The 19,483-nt window shown below is 41.4% G+C and overlaps 1 protein-coding gene across 1 annotated transcript in view; it reads left to right on the top strand.

Moving 5' to 3' along the window:
• Nucleotides 1–18,344, top strand: part of PPM1D (protein phosphatase, Mg2+/Mn2+ dependent 1D) — a 649,112-nt gene extending 630,768 nt beyond the window's left edge. The window contains exon 6 of the mRNA XM_044054547.1: nt 15–18,344. Within this exon, the coding sequence (XP_043910482.1) occupies nt 15–581 (567 nt within the window). The 3' untranslated portion in view covers nt 582–18,344. The remainder of the gene's footprint in view (nt 1–14) is intronic.
• The last annotated feature ends 1,139 nt before the right edge of the window (nt 18,345–19,483 follow it).

Genomic DNA, 19,483 nt, shown 5'->3' with positions numbered 1-19,483 from the left:
TTCCTTTGTTTTAGGTTAAAGATGAGCAGTCCCATCGCCTGTGTTACTCTGACCCTCTTCCTTCCCTCATGCGTAGAAATGTGTATAACAAGAGAGGTGTGTCAAAAAAGTCTAGTTCTCCTGGTGACTCTGCCAGACGTGCTCATCGATCCTTTGATGGAATTTTCCAAGATCCAGACACATTTGAAGAAAACTGTGAAAGAGTATCACCGGCAATAAGAAAGAGTGATATCACCAGCAGCAGCCCATCAACCTGCTTATCCCCATCGAACACAACAAATACTAGCTCATACCCCAAATACTTCAGGGCCTCTGTCACTGGGTGCACAAAGCATCATGATATTGAGAAGACCCCTCCACTCAACTTCAAAAGAACCCTGGAAGAGTCCAACTGTGGCCCAGCCATGAAAAAAATTAGACGAAGCTTGGGACGTACACGTCAGACATCACCAGTTAACCCATCAGGAACCCCTAATCGTAAAAGTTTGGACAAACGTGCAAAGCGCTGGAACATAAGGGGACAAAGAAGATTATGTAGTGCTCTGTTGTATCAACCTAGGAAAACAGTATGTGTATGTTAGGTGGGACTGTGCAATATAAGCTCTTCTTAGGTATCACCAACTGATTACTAAATTGTTTTTATATTAAGCTGAACTAGGTCCATATTAGGATTTTATTTGGGTCTCCTAACCATGACTTACTGAAATGCATTTTTTTACAGGCTTTTGTATATTCAGATGTGTAGGGTTGCTCAAAAAGCAGTTGTTTCAACACAAAATACTGAATGGAAAAAGTGTGGAGTCTGGGACTGGACCAGCATTATAATGTAAAATAGTAATAAATTAGATGTTCTTCATATTGTTCACTGTTGCGATAGGAGAAGACACATGGGACTTTGCTGCTGAAGGCCTAATATCTGAACTGACTTAGAGCTTTTCAACTTTCCCCCTACAAGCTGACCAGACCCCCTTCCAAGATGGTATGTGATATAAGAGGGATAGCCATCTGCACCATCTTTTAGTTTTTTCTTGCTACAGTAAGAGTATGTTTTTGCTCATGGAAGCAGTAAGCAGCGTCATTCCATAAACCTGGCCTGGCTTTCAGAGTACAGATGAGTATCTCTTGAAGGGGGGGGTTGGGATAAGTACATTTCTTTCATCAGGGCTGTAAAATGTCACTTTCTAAAGCTTATAACTGCATTTTTTATGGGAAGCAAATTGTAACCAAAAAAAACTTACCTAGTCAATGGCTGTTCTACTTAAGGGACATAACACAGCATCACCTCCTGTCCCCATCATGCTAGGTTCAACCAGAAGACCAGCAAGTGGAGAACCAGACTTCTCCAGGACTATGTGGCACTAAAAATGCTGCACTCATTGTCTTGGGCCATCATGACATCAACCAAGTTGTTTGTAGATGTTTCAGTTAAAAAGAAAGCACCCATGAGAGGAGTCATCCCAGGAGATCAGGCATCCATTGAGTCTGAAGGCCACCCTTGACTGAAGGGTGTTGGGTCCCAATGATATGCTTTTATAGTCCCTGACTCTGAGGTGTACTTGGACCAAGACCTCCAGAGAGTCTCCTCAGGAGGCTGCCACACACTCAGTGACATGGCCTCCTGAGTGAAAACCTTACAACATAAGGTAGATCCAGACCCCTTCTGCACAAGCATCTAGTTCCAGCACCTGAACTTTGATAACCAAGTGAAAGAGAGGGTTTTACCCTTGATTGTGGTAAGTGAGGACATCCAATGCTCATATAGAAGTCATTGGCATCTAACCATGATCAAAGACCACAGACACTGCCTTCAGTCTACATAGCAGGTCCATGATTGGAGGAGTTGAACCGTCTGACTCCCAAGACAAATTAACTGGTCTATGTGGACCCGATGTTTTTCCCCCATGTCTTATGATTCAGATACTGAGTGCACTCTGTCCTCTGCATCCCCAATAGAGGATATCTCATTTGCAGACACTCTGGATAGAATAAAAGATGCCTTCAAATGGGAGGCTAAGATGTACTCTAGTGCCTAGAAAATGAATTAAGGATCTTTTAGGCTTAACTGAGGGGGAAAGAAAACTTTAGATATTCCTCCAGTACAGTGCTAGATCTGTTTGCCTCTCCAGAAGACAGTAATTCAGAAGATGGAGTCAGAAGATGGAGAACAGTCCAGAAGTTCTACTACTAGCTTTTGTTTTGCTAAGACTGTTATCAGGGTCTTCTTCCTAGAGTATGGTAAAAGTATAGCCTGGTCTGCTGCCTTAATGTGTGGACCTCTTAACCCAAAACAAGAGGTAGCTCACTCATCCCAACCGGAAAACCCTGATGCTTAACAGCTTGGATGATCTACCGGTCGGGCCAGTTTTCCGAGGATGCGCTTTCTGTCTTATGGGAGGCTTAGAAACCAAGTACACTGAAGTCCTAATTCGAAATATGAAAAAAAATGTTCTCTCCTTGGTGCTGAGAGAGGACCTTGACCCTGTTCAGACTTCACTGTCCCTGTTCCTCAGATGCCTGTCAGACTTCTACAAATCAGGATTGTTTTATGCTCCATTCCAAACACAGTCTTCCTAATTTTGGATACACCCCACTTTATTCCCTAGACATTAGCTTTACCATCTTTGTAGCCAGCAGCTGGTGCCTCCTTCAGATACTTGACCTGAAAACTGTCTTTTTAGTAGCCATTACATGTGCTGTAAGAATGTCAGAACTACAGATCCTCATATGCAAATAGTCCTGTCTCGTTTTCTACGAAGATAGGGAATCACTCCACCATCATGCCCAAATAGTGAAAGACGTTTATCTAAATCAAGCCATTAATATCCCTATGTTCTGTTCTACTCCACAGAACATGAGAAAAAAAGTTCTGCACACCACATTTATGCATAGGCAGCTGAGGTGTTAGCTTGATTGGACTTAAAGTATGAAAAGGAATTTGACCATTTATTCATAGCCTTTCCAAATGGTTGGAAGGGTAGGCCCATTTCTAAACATGCCATTTTTAAGTGGCTGGCTCACTGCATCGCCCTTTGTTGCGCTTTCTATGGATGAATTTCCCAAGGCATGTGAGACACCACTCTTAAAGAGAAACAAAACAGCAGCCACTACTAAGTAGCTTACCTGGTCATTTGTTCACACCACACTATGAAACATCTCCAACCATTATGAATATTGCCTCTTGAGCAAGGTTAGAATTTCCCATGGCCATACTACAATGTAGTCACCTACTGGCCCATAAGCTTTGAGATTTTTTCCAAGTCCTGTCAGTACTGTACCAGTGAGCAGTGCAATGAACGTGTAATGTATGTTCACTGTTGCAGTAATATTTCTGTTTCCTTTCTACTACCCATGCTGGGGTTGGGGTGGGTACCTACACACACCCTCCTCTATATTACAGAGGAAGCTTTTTTGGAAGGGGGGGGTCTGATTGAGCTTTTTTTGTTTGGGGGCATATGTCACTTGTACCACCCATGCTGTGTTCTCAACCCAGACCTTTGGAGCTGACAGGGGGAGAAAAAAAAAACTACTGGTGGTGCAGTCAGATGTCCCTCTTAAATTACAGATGTGCTGATGTCCAAATGGGAAGGTGTCTGTGTAGCATAAAGGGGGCATGATTAGAAGATCAGGAAGTCAGTCCATATGGTACTATTAAGTCCTTCTGTAGCAGAAGATCCCAAGTATTATAACTACTGCAACAGTGAATATACTGAAACATGTACATTTATGGTAAGTTCCCAACAGGTGTACTATATAGTGTATACCACCAGTATATTAAAATTACTTCTTCAAAATCACCCCTAGTGATATTGACAATATTTCTTACTGTACATTTTCAGTGTTGGTGTTGTAACAGAATGTTTTTGCATTGCATTGGTATAGTTTTAAAGCTTATTTTTATTTGTTGAGATGTTTTGTACTGAAGTACAACTAATGGTCTTCCAGTAAGTCATGACTCAACTTTAGGAAATCCTTTTATATTATGGAATTACCATAAACTCTGAAAATTCACAGGCAGTTTATAACTAAATACATCTGCTTCACCACTGTTTTTATTATGTTTTATTTCTGTGAATTTTTTATGTATTATACTTATAAGAATGAATTGTGTATGCATTTTTACACGTGTATATAAAATCTATGTATTTCTTTTGTAAATTTCCATAACAGGGCTAACTAACGTTTTTGTAGGAGAAACAATAGAATGCAGTCTGTTTTCTCCCTCTTTGAGCCCATTTCAAAAACCATAAGCCTTGTAATGGCATTCTTAGATTGATCTACCAATAAATACCCAAGAGGGGGGATGTAAAAATTTTCAAAAAATGAGATTTCAGAATTAAAAAAAAAAAAAGTTTGGAGTTTAAAGCAGCAGTACTATCCAACTGTAACATACTCAGCACTTCATACATTAGTGTGTGGCCAACATTTGCAGTTCATTGCTTCTTGATTTAATGGGTCCTTTTGGTATTCAATACTTATGTGATGTGGGTGTTTTTTGGTTCTTTTTATTTTGTACTGGTGCATTATTCAAAGTAAAAAAAAAAAAAAAAAAAAAAAGAATATTTTAATGGGCAACACTAGAAAACACTAGTTTCCCTGCATGTCTAGTATGATACTTTAGTGAACTGACAACCAAAAAGGAATTAAACATGTTCTTGTGGTTTTAGTCCTTGTCGGACATGGTTAGATGGGTAGTACTGCTACTTGACATTTGTACAGATTCACTTTTGTTGTTGCATTACAGAAGTGGAGAAATGAAGGCTTCTATTACTTTTAAAAGTAAACTTCCATGACTTGCTGATCATTAGTTGTCAGTATACAAATGAAGTGTAAACAGATTTGTACAGTGCCACTTTTTTATATATTTTACATGATACATTTTTCGTATCTCTCATTGGACCTTAAAGTATTTGTCTAGAGGTCTTCTAGCTTGCCTTTTACATGGCTGAGAAGTTGAAAGTTCTTACATGCTAATAATGTCTCTATAGTTTGCCCATGTGCCAGGGTGCAAGTAGTTTAGATTATAAGATAAATAACTGTTAAAGAAAAGGTAATTTTAAAAAGTTATTTTTTAGTATTTTGTGACCCTATTACTTTCAAGCCCTCATCCTCTGATTTCTTTCTCAAGACCACCAGCATCCTAGGACACCAGTCGAAGGGTTATGGTCGTAATAAAGTGGGGTAGGAGATTTCTGTCTTTACAACCCTCCCCCCATCTCACTCCTGTTGATCAAAAAATGCATTGCCTGGTATTTTAATTTGAGCCTTTTGCAGATGTGCAGTTCCAAAGCTGCACTCCGTGGCAGGTTTATGCCCACCCCCTATGTCCCTCTTGTAATCTCTGAGCTTCATCAAGTAAGTGCCTGCAGTGGGACTCCAGCATCAACACTGAGGTTGCCAGCATTCTGCTGTAGATGGCTAAGCTGGCATCATGTTTGTTCCTTCAGTGCCTAGACCGCTAATTGAAGATGGGTTCATACCTGTCCACTGTCCAGATTTTTGCCTTCCATTTTTGGTCTGTTCCTCTTAAAATCTGTGGTTTTCTGGCAAATTGTTGAGGAGTGAAGTCATTACGTAATGACAGACATTTTAGTTTCAGACTTGGTATAAGCATGCTGACCCAAAACCTGTTATAACTTTCTAAGTTTATAAAACTGTTTAAAATCTGACCTTGTTTTGGGGGCTTCCACCACCCCCCACCCCACCCTGTATTGTCTTTGGCTGTGTCCAGATTTTATGGTCTAAGAGCTGTGTGGGTTATCTTTTAATAGACTAGAAGAACCCAGTTTCTTAGAATTATAAATCAGTTGCTTACGTATGAGTGGGAATTACTGTGGAATAATACGATTGTGTATCACGTGAGAGGAGTGAAAACAAAATGCATTTTCAGCCAAGACAGTTTACTTCTCCTTTCAAGCAGTTTTGTAACCACATTTTCCTATTGTCCAGTTTGTCTTGCTAGGGTTAATAAAAGAAAAAGATAACCATCTGTTCCTAGTCTTCATCAAGCACAGCCCTCTTCTAAACTAGTTTGTGTGTACAATTGGTGCATTCTCTGACTTTCCTGTTTTGTTTCTCCTGATTTTGATATGTAACCAGTTTTCAGTAAAAATATTGATGTGATATGCTTGTAATCCAGCTGCAGAAAATGGCAGAGCCTGTGCATTAACACCACTTATTGAACTTCCCCAGGCTGTGAAGCCCTCTTCCTCTGTGTGTTGATACTTGCATTCTCCTGCCTTCCTTACTCCTTCCTTTTGCATGGGTTTCTGGTACATCCGAGAACTCCTGGCTACTTTAAGGGTGAATTTGGAACAGTTTCAGAGAATCTTTTCATTTGAGTGAGATTCTTAGTTATAGTTGCCTTAGGTTGTTTGCCGTTGGACTTCCATTTTGTTTCATAAACCTAGGCCTTGTTTTTGTAGTGTCGTCTTCAGTTTCAGTAGACTGAGCCTGCTTCAAGCAGATGCTGCCAGCTGACTGATGTACTTTTTCTGCTTTATCTTCCTAGGAGCTTTAGTATGTACATACATTAGTTATTTTTGTCTTGGATTCAGTGATGCTGTACAAAGCACCGTTTAAGAATAGCACTTGAAAATTATTTGATGTCCCAGAAGCTCTTCTGTCTGAAACAGGGGCCTCAGGTGACTCCACTTCCATTGCATGCTCAGTGTGCTTTCTTTAAAACCAAGCTTTCTAAGTTACACAAATCCTGCAGGTTTACTTCCAGTACTTGGATAAATAAAATGTTGGAGGGGACTACATAAGAAGCAAATCAATATGGTTTTACAAGCTCTTAAAGAAAAAAAATGTGCAAAAACAGATGGAGCACAGATTGGAGACCAAGCTTCGTCACACTAAAGCCCACTGCTAGAAATTTTATTTCTGTGGAGCCATAATTTTCTTTGCATTCAGCAGCCATAAGTACTCCTATTGTGTCTTTTCCCCCTCCTGTGATAAGGATGCCTTTTCCTCTTCAAGTTAACTGTGACTTTATTGATACAGGTAAAACATTAGAAGTTTAAGACTCACACAGGGTACTAACACTGTTATGTTAGCTATCAGGCATCAGTTTTCCCTCCTTGAATGCCTCTTTCCCCTGGCAGCAGTCCCACAGGCACCAGTTTGACTGGCATCTGATTATCTGAGATTTTCAGATGTTACTTTGGCAGATGTTGGCACTACCAACATATAATGATCTTCATAGTCATTGTTGCAGTACTGATCTCTGGGTTTTCCTGCCATGCAGAAGTGCACAACCAGCTCAGTTTCCAGAGTCTCTTCATTATTTCTAGCCAATGGGCGTCCTGTAACCAACGTTTAGACATTGAGTATAAGAGGGGGTCATCCATTGGTGCCTTCTTTAGTTCCATCTAGCCATGCAGTCAGATGTGCTTTTGCTTGTACTAGGCACTAATAGTCCATTGGCCAGTTCCTGTTTATCCAGAAGTTCTACAAATGAATTTCAGATAAGTGACCAATTGAGAAATTCTTTCTTCTGACTAGTGTTCCAACATAGTTAATAACTGCTTGAAGTGTGGAAGGGAAATCCCGCATAAAGGCTTTGATTCCGTTCGTCTGTTTTGTTTGGGGCCACAGAGTGACGATTGTGCTAGATTTAGAACTAAGACCCTTAAGCAAAGGACCGAAGTCCTCAAAGCACATATGGAGTTCACAGACCCAGTTCCTGCTACCTTTTCTCCTTTTATGGCTTCTACCACTATTTTACCAAAGAAACAAAAAGACAAAATGCTGAAAGAAAAGATTCTGCAAATAACGTAATCCTTCCGCATCTGCCCCCAAGTCGATTGCCAGCTCTGGTGAAGCACTTTTAAAGCCCTCTGTTCAAACAACTTCCAGGCCAATGCCCTCTGGTATGACCCCTCAGGAGGGGTACCATGGTAGTAGTCCACTCAACTTCAATATCTTCATCTACATCGGTTTGGTCTGAGGTCCGTCAGCTTCCAATGTCCAAATGTCTGTTACTGAGGGAGATGGTTCATCTTCCTTGGTTGTTCTGCAGGAGCATGCACCTCTTTACTGTACCAAAGCCACAGTCACTTGACCTTGGACCAAGTCTTCTCTTGTTAAATGGACACCTAAACTGAAGTGACCAGTCATCCTGCCCCTGCCCCATGCCACAGTCATTGACTGTTATTGCCAAGGCCAATAAATCAGCACCTCCTTATAATTGCCCAGTTATTCACGGGCTTTATGAAATCTAGGGAGACTAGCCAGGCATTAAAAACTACCTCTGTAATGTTTCCCAGTAAAAGACCAAGAGTGGCCTCTTAAGAGGAGTCTGATACTTCCAGATCTGAGGATGAGGAAGATTTCTGTTATTCTGAGCACCTTCCCGCCTCAGTCCTATCCTGATTCTGACTCTGATGATACCATTCAGTTTCTCCCACACAGGATTTACCCTTTGGGGATATATTACACAAGATGGAGGCTTTTCAGTGGGAAAGCAAGGAATTCTGTTAGGTCCAAAACCAGTACAGACCGCTTCTAAGCTTGCCATTACTCAGACCACTAGCTATCCCACCAGTACATGTGATATTAGATGATGTCTTCAAAGACATCATAACATGTAGACTCTCTTCCCCCTTACTCCAAAGAAGCCAGACCAATTTTAGAGAGTGCTTGACACTCTCAAACACCTCCACAAGAGCCCACAAGCTGATCCCTTTGTACTCAACTGAATCCACTAAGGGTGCACCTAAGTCTGCTGCCAGACATCACCTGACTAATGACAGAAGGTAGACTACTAGACAGGTTAAAAAAAAGACTACACGTCTACTGTCCTCTTTGAAGGCCCTTGTTTGCCAGTTCTACATGTAAAATTACTTAAGGCTTTTTAGGAGCAAATTATTACCAAAGCTGAGATAGTTACAGATAAGGTATTACTAAGGGACATACAGAACACAGCTAGAGCAGCAGTCCAGGTTTCCAGACATTGTCTGAAGTGTGGTTATGATGCTTTAGATGCATCATGCAGAGTAGCTGCTTACTGGTTGTGTTGTCTGCAGGCACGCTTGGCTGAAGACCCAGAGACTTTCTGACCAAATTAAGGCTGAACTCTTGGTTGCTCCATTGGATAAGTAATTCCTGTTTGTGCTTCCTGCAGGGAAGGTTTTCAAGAAATAAAATTTACAAAAAAAGGAAAGCAAGACTTTTGTCTCCAACCCCAAGATATAGTAGAAATTATCCTTCGAAGCCTTGGCCTGTGCCTCCTAAGTAAAATAAGAGGAGGCCTTCCTGATCAAAAAGGCGTAGACAGCCCAGGAGATGGCCCCCCTGAACATCCTTGACCTGGGTCTGAAAACACTCCACCATGAGAATAGATGTGACTATGCACAGCTCTCCCCCCCCTCCCTGTCCACAAGGAGGACGAGTCTCTTTCTTTTTTAAACCAATGGAAAAGCCTCACATCAGGTCGTTGGTTACTAAACATCATAGAAAAAGGTATCTTTATTCAATTCAGAGAAAGGCCTTGGGGTACCTATTACGTAGTCTTTTACAAGTTCGAAGGCTATATGATCGAAGCCATATGTTCGAACTTGTAAAAGTTCAAATACGTCAAAAAGAAAAGAAAAAACATAACTAACTGTTGTAAGCAGGGGGGCAAACCCCCCTGCACCCCCACTCTTAAAATATACCAACTCCAAGATCGTACTACAGTGCGGAAACTCCACAGTTATGTGGTGTATAAACAAGCGAAGGGTATACTTATTCCTACTTGCTGTGCAGTCTAGCAGTAATGATTTAGCACTTGACAAAATAATTTTAATTGACAGTGACAGCTTCCTACATCCTGGGCCAGAATAAGATCCTAGCAGATCCTTTCAGCAGGAACATTCTGGATCCCAATGGACAAATGCTAAAAAGGGAAACCTTCCCAGTTCTCAACCATCAGTGAGGATAGCCTAGTACAGACATTTTTGCCTTTCATCAGAACAGTTGCTCAGGACCCAAATCTAGCTTGGGTTCTACCAGCTGCAACTCTAGGGGACTGGTTTCTTCACCTCACCAAGTTCTAGTGCCTTCTGTGATCTATCCTGCAGTATCGGCGCAGTGGGATAAGTTTCCTCTGGGGTACGCCTTCAGAGGCTAAGATATTGTTGTCTTCAACTTTGGTTTCTTTGATTTGATTGGCTCCAAACATTTCAGAGTGCTCTAAATCTCTGAGTCGTGTGGTAGACTTTGAGTCTGAGCGAGTCAGTTTAGTGCCCAAAACCTTTGGATCCGTTACTGTCCGTTGGGGCTTCAGCATTGGGGCAGCTCACCTCAAACATCAGCTTTGGAATCAAGTGGCATCTCAGTACAAGTCTTCCCTAGAAGCCTGTGCTCCTGGATCTGTGTCTGGCTCGGTCTTAGTCTTTCAAAACAGTGCTCTCCAATCCAGAAAACAGATTTTCACCTTCGAGCTCAGATCCATCTCTCTCCTCCATAGGATCTCGAGCTTGCTCATGTCCTGTTGAGACAGCTGGGGCATCCAAAAGCCTTGAGCCCATTCTTGTTGAGGAGCCACTGTTATTTTGAGTTCCCTTAAGAACATCCTACCAAGGAGGTATGTCAAAAGCACAAGTGTAAAAGGAGAGCCATTGCTTCCCCTCAGGAATCACTTACAGAATATACTGACTTTGATGAAAGGGAGGGATCCCCTAGATCCCCTCTTGAGGATGTCTCATTTGGAGAAATTTTTGAACTGCTCAGACAGAAAAAGAGGAGTCTGTTTTCCTTGAGGTTTTTAGAGCTGACCCATCTACTACTTGGATGGTCCCACCTGCAGATGAGATGGTAGATGATCTCTCCAAATGGGCATGGAAGAAACTGGAGGCAGCCTCTTAAACCTTCCAAATTTCTAGCATCATTGAAAGATTGTCCCCACTGGAGCAAGGGCTTTGCTGCAGATTCTGTGCTGGTAGTGGCGGCAGCTACCAAAAAAGAACTGGAAGAAGTGTGTTCCACTGTCCATCCACCAAACAGGGAGTCTCATGCGTTGGACAGATTTGGGAAGTGAGTCTGTGCTTCAGTTCAGCTCCCTGATGACAAAGGTTGCTATCTGGCACATGTCACTCATTTTTATAGAGAGATTCGACTAGAGAGTTCTCCAAATCTCTCTCAGGGTTCTATTTCCTGAGCCGAGGAAATCCCTTGATTCGGAGTTGGCTAACCTTCAGTTCTTACAGAATGTTTTGAAGGGCTTTATTTCTAGTGCCACGAAAGGCGCTTTTAGAGCAGCAGGCACTGGTATAGTTACTAGGAAATATGCTTGGATTTGACTGTGAATTTGCAGAATATTTCAAAACGTCCTTTGTTAATGACCCTTATGATGAATTCACACTCCTGGATCTGAAAATGAAAGAATGCTTTGCAAGAGTAAACAAAATGTTAAGACCTTGTCTGCCATAGGAATCAAGTTTGTTTACCCCTCTGAGGACCTTATGAAGTAATCGGAAGAGCAGGAAGAAGCTTTGGTTCCATAAATTGCAAGGGGGGCCATTCCCAATATTTCTGGAGACAGAACCACTCTTCGCAGAGGGGAAACTCTAATGGTGGGCATCAACCCCTGGATAGATGTGGTCATCAGAACAAAGTCTTTTGAGAGTCCCTTCTCCTAGAGGTCCTACCAGTGCTCCTGAAGTTTTGTCTGACTGATGCTGTCTGGAGGCAGTTGCAGGGTACATATCCGTGCAGCAGTCTGGCCTGTCCATCACCCAAGATGCATGGGTTTAGAGGATAGTATCCAGATGTATCCTCTTTCCTTTTATTTCTCCTCCTATACCTACAAAGAAACTTCCCAGTGTGCCACCCTCTCAAAGGGTTGCATCCACTTTAAGAGGTAAAGAAGCTTCTAAAGAATTGCATCATCCTAGAGTTCACACTAGACCAGAGCATCTGGAATTTAGTCAAGATTCTTGTTAATGACAAAGAACTGGAACGGAAGGCCAATATTGAGCCTCAGTCATCTAAACAAATTTGTAAGACTAAGTTCCAGATGCAGTTTGCATCTCCTCCCAACACCAAGTGCAGGAAGTAATTTGCTGTAATACCCTGGGAGGGGGAGTTACCAAAGGACACTCTGGTCCATAGTTTGCCATCTGGACTCCTTTATGCTATTCCTTCTAGGCTTCTAATTTCAGTATTCCTACAGAAAGCACTGTTGAGAGAGGTCACATTCAACCTCCTAGTCCCTTACTGGTCTCGACTGGTGTGGTTTCCCTTTTTCTGCCCTCATGTAGTACACCCTTCTTGGGTACTGGACCAGGCTGTAGATGTCCTCTTGGTCACCTCACCTGGACAGTCAGTATTTCAAGGTATCTGCATGGTTTCTCCAATTCCAATGATGGCAAGGCACTCTAGGTTTTCACCTTCCGTCACTCCTATTTTAACCTCTTCTCAGACACCTTCCACTAGAAAGGTGCACAAACGTGAATGGAGAAGACTTTCAATCTGGGCCTCTCAACAAAAATTTAGATCCCCTTTTAGTTCCTCTCCCAGCTATTCTAGAGTTTCTCGCATCTCTCTTTCACAATGGGGGCCACCTTATTCCATTGTCAAATACAGCTTGCTGCTATTTCTTTTCATATTTGGGAGTACCACATTGCCATTGCTTCCATCAGTCTTTTCTATGCCTTACTGTTCAGTTGCAGACTGAGTGACCCCGCCCCCCAAACCTGCAGCCAAAGTTGATTTGAAGTCGTCAAAATGGAAAACTGTTTTTGGTGGACATCACCTCCGCCTGGAAAATTTCTGAGCTCCATGCATTATCTTCAAATGTCCATATCTGATTTATAGGTCAGTACTAGGCTAACTGCCATTGTGGGCCATTTTAAGCCTAGCCAGTTATCCTATATGAAAATCAAACCCCTGTACTTTGTATTTGTAAGGTAAACACCTTAGACATTATGTTAGTCTTCCACAAAGACGGTATATCTTTGAGAGGTAACCTGTCATTTTTTTCTTAAAGTGGCTTCTGAATCATCAGTCGATCAACCTCCCAGTGTTCTTTCCAAATTTCTCCAACAAAGATGAAGATATGTTGCACTTGGACATACACTACCAGTTGCATTTCTGTTTACATAGAACCACGGCGATCAGGAATACTGCTAAGTGATTAGTACCGTTTTCTCCAGCTAAAATGAGTAAGGGAATGTCCAGAGTCGCACTTTCCAGCTGGCTTTAAGATTGCATATTTCATGTCTACAAAGAAAAGGGTTTGTCCATATCTAAAACTTATAAGGCTCACTCACTGAGCCCTGTAGCTTCTTCTACAGCCACGTTCTCAAGGGTACTCCTTTGACATTTATGATGCTCCTACTTGGTCCAAGATTCATACCTTTATTTCACAAGACTTACAGTCAAGGTTAAGAGCCTCCTTTGGTTTGACTGTGCTCCAGAATATACTTCCATGTGACCTCCCAAGGTTATGGTGGTTTGGGACTCTGTCCCATCCATTGAGGAATGGATGGAAGAGACATCAGATATGAAAGATTTGTACCCATCCATATTGGTCAATCTGTGTTGTCTGCTTCCAACCTTCCTCAGCTTCCCTCCCTCATTATTCCTTCTGTCCTTTCCTAGAGTGACCTTACTGAGCTACCTGTAGTTACCTCTGTTTTTTTTTTCAAGCCTATGCATTACAGCTGTTTTTCTTTCTTTCTTTCTTTCTTCCCCGCTGCTTGGCTTTCTGTTAAGTTTCCTATTATATTTGAGGAAGTTGCCCTTTTTCTGATATTGCATTCAAAGTTGTTCTGAGGTAGCTTGCTTGCTACAAGGGCATTATGGATAAGGGGAGCCTGAGCACTGGATTTGAAGCTTAAGAATGGCCAAAGTCTGATCTGAGTTGGATCAGACCATTCCGTTGAGGAAAGACGGAAGCAGACAACACAGATCTGTCTTTATAGTGAGTGCTTGACTTTTCTTTCTCCCTCTTCTTGACCTTCAGCTAAGGGAGATTTTAGATTCCCCCACAAATGATAGACCTACTGATTCAGATAAAGAACTCTGTTGTTCATCCTCTCCTGAGAACCCTCAAACTAACAACTTGGAGAGTTGTTTTCTGCCCCTCAAATACAGCAGCCTGTTCAGCAGAGGTGATATCAATCCTGAGACAGGCAAGAAAACCAAATAACAGAAAATCATACTTATCTAAATAGAAAATATTTTCCCTGTGGTGCAAGGACAAAGAAATTTACCCTTTACTGGTAGGCATAAACCTAATGTTTAGCATACCTGTCAGGACTATTTCATCAGGAACTTCCATATTCCAGTATTAAAACCAGAGAGTAAAAAGGTCGCAAAGACAAACCAATTAGTAAAAACTACAACAAAATCTCAGCCAAGCCAGAGATTTCACTGTGTAATACCATAAATGTCCTGTAATAGAGGCCCATGGGATACATGCAAATTACATCTTAAGGACACTGTGTTTCAGCTGTACGGCTTCTGAATGTCCATGATTTTTTACTTTTTCTTTTTAAATCTGTATGGATACATTTCATGCCATTAAAGCTAAACTCCACTAGCTGTGGACATACATGTTTTGGCTTTCTTATGCCCTCATCAGCATAGCATAAGTAGACTGTTAAGCTGTACTTTAGAAACACAGGGTACAAACATATTGCTTGTTCGTATTGGTGTTAAAAATTTCAAAACTGTATTACATCCACAGTATTAAAAGATTTCATCTTAAAGCTTACATAATGTCAAACACAACTCTGTTGATATTTGACCACTGTCTAGTACAGGTAGACATATTAAGTGTTGTTCATATAATCTCTATTTATATTGTCAAATATTTTGTGCTTTACTAAATACGTAGACAGCCAGTAGCACAGACAGAACTGCTTCACCTCATAGGAAAGCTCGCAGTTGGATGAACTAAGTGCTACTAATGAAGTGTGTGTAACTTGAGTGGATGCTGAGATTGTAAATTTACAAAACATTACAAAGTTAATAGTTAATTTGTTTACTGTGACTTATAAAATCTGGTTTGAAACTTGAAACTTAAAGAATACTGTCGCTATAAAATAGTTTGTGCTAAAGTTTGCCATTTGCACATTTGTAACACCTGTTTTTCTAGAGATATGTACATTTGTTTGAAGTGGGAGGACATAATTTGAGTCCATCAGAAATTTTAGGCCCCGCCCATTGAAAGTTACAGTTCAAACTTCCAGAGCTGTATTGGAGGGAGGGAGGGAGTTAGTCATAACATCCTAGACCCCTCCTTAGGGTTAAACTTAGAAAAAACATTAACACCCTTTGAACCAACAGCTTCTGCTCCCCTAAAGATACTCATTTGGAAGGCCACTGAGCTCATATCCATCACTTCAGCCAGGCAAGTCGCAGAGCTACAAATCCTGAGTTGCAAGGGACCCTTCACTGTGTTCCGTATGGACAGGGTAACCTTAGAACTAATCCTTTATGCCCAAAGTAGTGTTGGAGCTCTTCTTGAATCCAAGCTATTAATTTGACAGTGTTCTATCCTAACGCACAGAATAAAGCAGAAAAAATGTTGCACTCCCTGGATAGGCACTGATAGATCAGGTATTACCTGGACAGGACAAAATTCCCCTAACAGAGAGGACCAAATACTGGTGCCATTTGCACAAACTCCAAGTGGCTAGCCAATTGCATTACCTTCTGTTATCCCCATCATGGCAAGCCAGTACCTACCCATGTCAGGACCCACTCCACCAGACACAGTGCAGCCACCACTGCCTTTCTGAAACGTGTGCCTACACAGGCTGTTCTGAAAGCTGCCACATGGACATCCATGTACACCTTTACTAAGCATTACAATTTAGCCACTGCTTTCAGGGCTAGGGTAGGGTTTGCTACTGCCATCTTACAAAACCTGCTTTCCCAAGGGCTAACAGCCTGCCTCCCAACTAGTAGTATTTGGAGTCCTCCCAAGGGTCAGTACTGCACATTGACTACAGAGAACATAATACATTTGTATCACACTTAAATAATTGTTGATGTTCAAGCAGGTCAGTGTTACAGTACACATTCCTACCTTCTTACCTCTCTGTATGCTGCCCACTCTTGGCCTCCCCCCCCCATTACAGGGGAAGGAGGGGAGGAAAGAATTTCAGATGGGTAGTTATCTACCATCATCCCCTACTTTTACTTCTAACACATATATGATACCTTCCCTCGTGTTCAAAAAAGTCTTTTGACATCCTGAAATGACTGTGCTGCCCTCGGGCATCAGACTGCTGTTCACTGTCTAGAAAGACCGGATGGCGGAACTTATGAATGCCTCTGTTATACCGTGATGTCCAGATATCGGCCATCAGATGTCTGTCAGCTAGGGATATTGAAAAGACTCGGTCGGGCTGCTTCTGCATAGGAAGACCAAAGGGTCAGTACTGCAACATTAATGTACTTGACCATTTACAGTTGTGGTGACTGTGACACAACTGTACTTTGTGCAGTTGCCTATCTCTCGGGTTTCTGCCCTGCATATGTTTTCATTATTCTACCATTCAGTTAAAGGCATTGCTTTTCTCCCTCCATATTTAGAGGATATTTTCCTTTCTTTTGCTGGGTCCCACCTGAAAATGTTATTTTCACTTCCTTTGTGTATTTTGCATGGTATCTGCAGGTATGTCGTCCTCCATTCCCACATTCTGCTTCCCTGTTTTTTCCCCACTTTTGCCATCTCTTCTAAGACTTTGGCTGCTTATAGACCAAGTCCTTTGTTTCATGCTCATCTGAACCAGTGTATTCTAGAAAGTGTGTGTGCCTGGAAACATTTTCAAATCTCCAAGGTGAGACACACCTGAACTCAGCAGTTTGTCTGCTGCCCCCCCCCCCCCACACACACACACACACGCAATATTTCAGCCAAGGAAATGTATTATTTTAAGAGCTGGTTGCACACAGACAATATGCGGTACTGTGTTGATATAACAAAGCCTAAAGGTGATCTTTTGTAATGCATCCTTTGTGGCAGTTTGCAAAAGGAAAAAAAAGTAAGATGTCAATGTCTTCAAGCTGCACTGTTCGTTTTTATTGTAGTATTGTATGTTTTATTTGCTTACATTGTGTAATCCCTGGCTAAAGGCACTTTAAGACTTTACAGGGTCTTCCTAAAGCATGTCCACTAAGGTGGTGTCTGCATCGATTGCCTTCATCTGTAAAGCTTATGCAGCAATGGTTTGATCATCTCTGAACATTTTTGCAAAAAAAAAAAAAAAATTGGGCAAATGCTATACAATTCTACAGTTGTCCAGTCTTGCTTGTGTTTTACAAGGGTCTAGTTAGGTGTATGCAAGTCCGATACTTTAATCAATTTTATAGTTGTACTTCCTTCTTTATGATAGTTTGTAAATGTTGCACTGAATACCATAATGGTCTGAAAAAGAATCTTTTGATCAGTGCTCCCACCCAGACCCAGTTAACAAATGTGAAATAGGGTCTTCTTTTGGAGACCCTGATGATCTAGGATTTGTTCTATTAGGCAACCACTTTGGAGGCTTTATATTGGGGAACTTAGTTCTGCAGTTGGAGCTGTATGCTTTCAGATACAAAAGTTGTAATGTAATACAGTGCTGGCTGCAGGTAGTAATCCACCTACTTCACCCTGACATGTATTTGTTGCCGAGTTGTTGTGGTTCAGTACATACAGAACTGAAGAGCCAAGAGGAAGCAAAGCATTATCAAAGGGTAGAAGAGGGTCAGCAGCCTAGGAATGTCATACACAATAAGTGGTCCTAACACTGGAGGTGCAAGTCCAGTCAGTCTGTCGAACTTGGGACTCTGCTCTCAGATCTGGTGTTATGGTAAGTAACCATAACTTTTGTTATTCTCACTTTATCACCTTTGCAAGATTTTATCAAGATCTCTCAAGCAAGCATGTCTTCCTTTTACAGATCATTACTCAGAAGTGGTGCTGTTCATTTTATTTTGTTTCAGAATGTAATGCATGTAAGATCCCTTTCAGATGATGGTTCTAATTTATTTGTTTTTTGTGAATTAAGCTAAGTCATTTTTGTTAAAATGAGTGGGGAAGCCATTTTGGTTCATGGGACATATTCTTGTGTATTTCCTTAAATTTTATTTTGTGTTGCATTCCATTGTAATCCACAGTCAGTGGGCAGCTATTAAACTGGTATGCATTTTATTGTTAATATTTTTATGTAATATTTGTCACAGCACTGTATTTACTCAGTGCTCAGTGAATTGTTCTTTCAAAGGAGGTTAGAAACCGTTAACATCCTGATACCTGATGGTGCTACCTTTTGTCTTTAGTTTTTTAAAATCGTTTTTTTTATTCAGAATTCTCATTAAGTTAACCATGTGTATACTTACCTTAATAAAGGTGTTAAGTCTTATTGAGGCAGTAGTTATTTACTATATGAAGTATAGATTATTTGGCTCAACAGAATTTCAGAATTTTTAACTGTTTTTGCACAATGGTGGTTGGATTTTTGATCAGAGACCCCCCCCCCCCCCATGCGCACGCACACACCACCTAATTGTAGGAAAGATGATTGGGAAATCTTGGTGCAACAGCTGTTACCCCTCCAGCTGAGGACATCATTGGTGAATGTGATGGTGTCAAGTTTATAGTCTGCAACATTATATATGCTAATTGTGTACCATGAAATTTGCTAAGCCCAGCCCCTTTCCCAGTATGAGCATCTGTGAAAAGCTGAAAGGTAAGACTGGCATTGATAAGTGGCCTGTGAGAACGCACCTGGGCCCCAGGCAGCCACACCTTTTTGGCTTACCCACTCATTGCAGCCCATTTACCTCTGTGAGGAATGGCCTTCAACAGGGCTGGAGAGATCTGCCTCTTAAGGACTCCTACCCACTGAGATGGGCATGCCTATCCTTCCCAGCAAGTTCTATCAAGTATCTTAGCCAATAATCAAACCCTTGTTTAAGCCCCTGTATGCCAGCAAATCTGGTTAGAAGTACCAGGATCTTCTGTTTCTATTCAAAGTAAAAAGTGGAGTGGAGTCCCACTTGCTTATATCAACATCTCATATGTGCGTAGCCTTGTGGCACATGCTGTTAATTTTCAGCTCTCATAGGAACTTTCCTACTATGCAGTTAGGTTTTTTTTAAACCCTACTGAAGTGCAGCTGGACCACCTCAAAGCACCCAGTTCCACTGGCTTCCACTCATTCTGCTATCAGGCTGTAAGTATGAGACTGGGTACTACTGCCAGCTCCAATTAGTTGGACTTTCAGAATGCATTCTGATATGGGAAACTGGACAATGATACACATGTGGGACTCTGAATCTCCTGTATGTCTGCATATGAGTGCTACACACATGCATACATGAATGTGCAAAGGTGTTCTTGTCTGTATGACTTTCAGGTATATTGATCAAAGACTTTTAGAACTTTTAAAATGTCATGTATTTTGCAGTAGGTATGTCAGAATAAATATAAAACACTGCTGCTGACATTTTACAAATGTAATTTTTCAGTTCACAAACTGCTTATCAAGCTGTCTTTCCA

The sequence above is a fragment of the Protopterus annectens genome, chromosome 13.part0 (genome assembly GCF_019279795.1).
Source record: "Protopterus annectens isolate FY-2018-M chromosome 13.part0, PAN1.0, whole genome shotgun sequence".
Lineage (NCBI taxonomy): Eukaryota > Metazoa > Chordata > Ceratodontiformes > Protopteridae > Protopterus > Protopterus annectens.
Note: the sequence above shows the minus strand (reverse complement) of the source record. Positions and strands in the feature narration are given on the sequence as shown.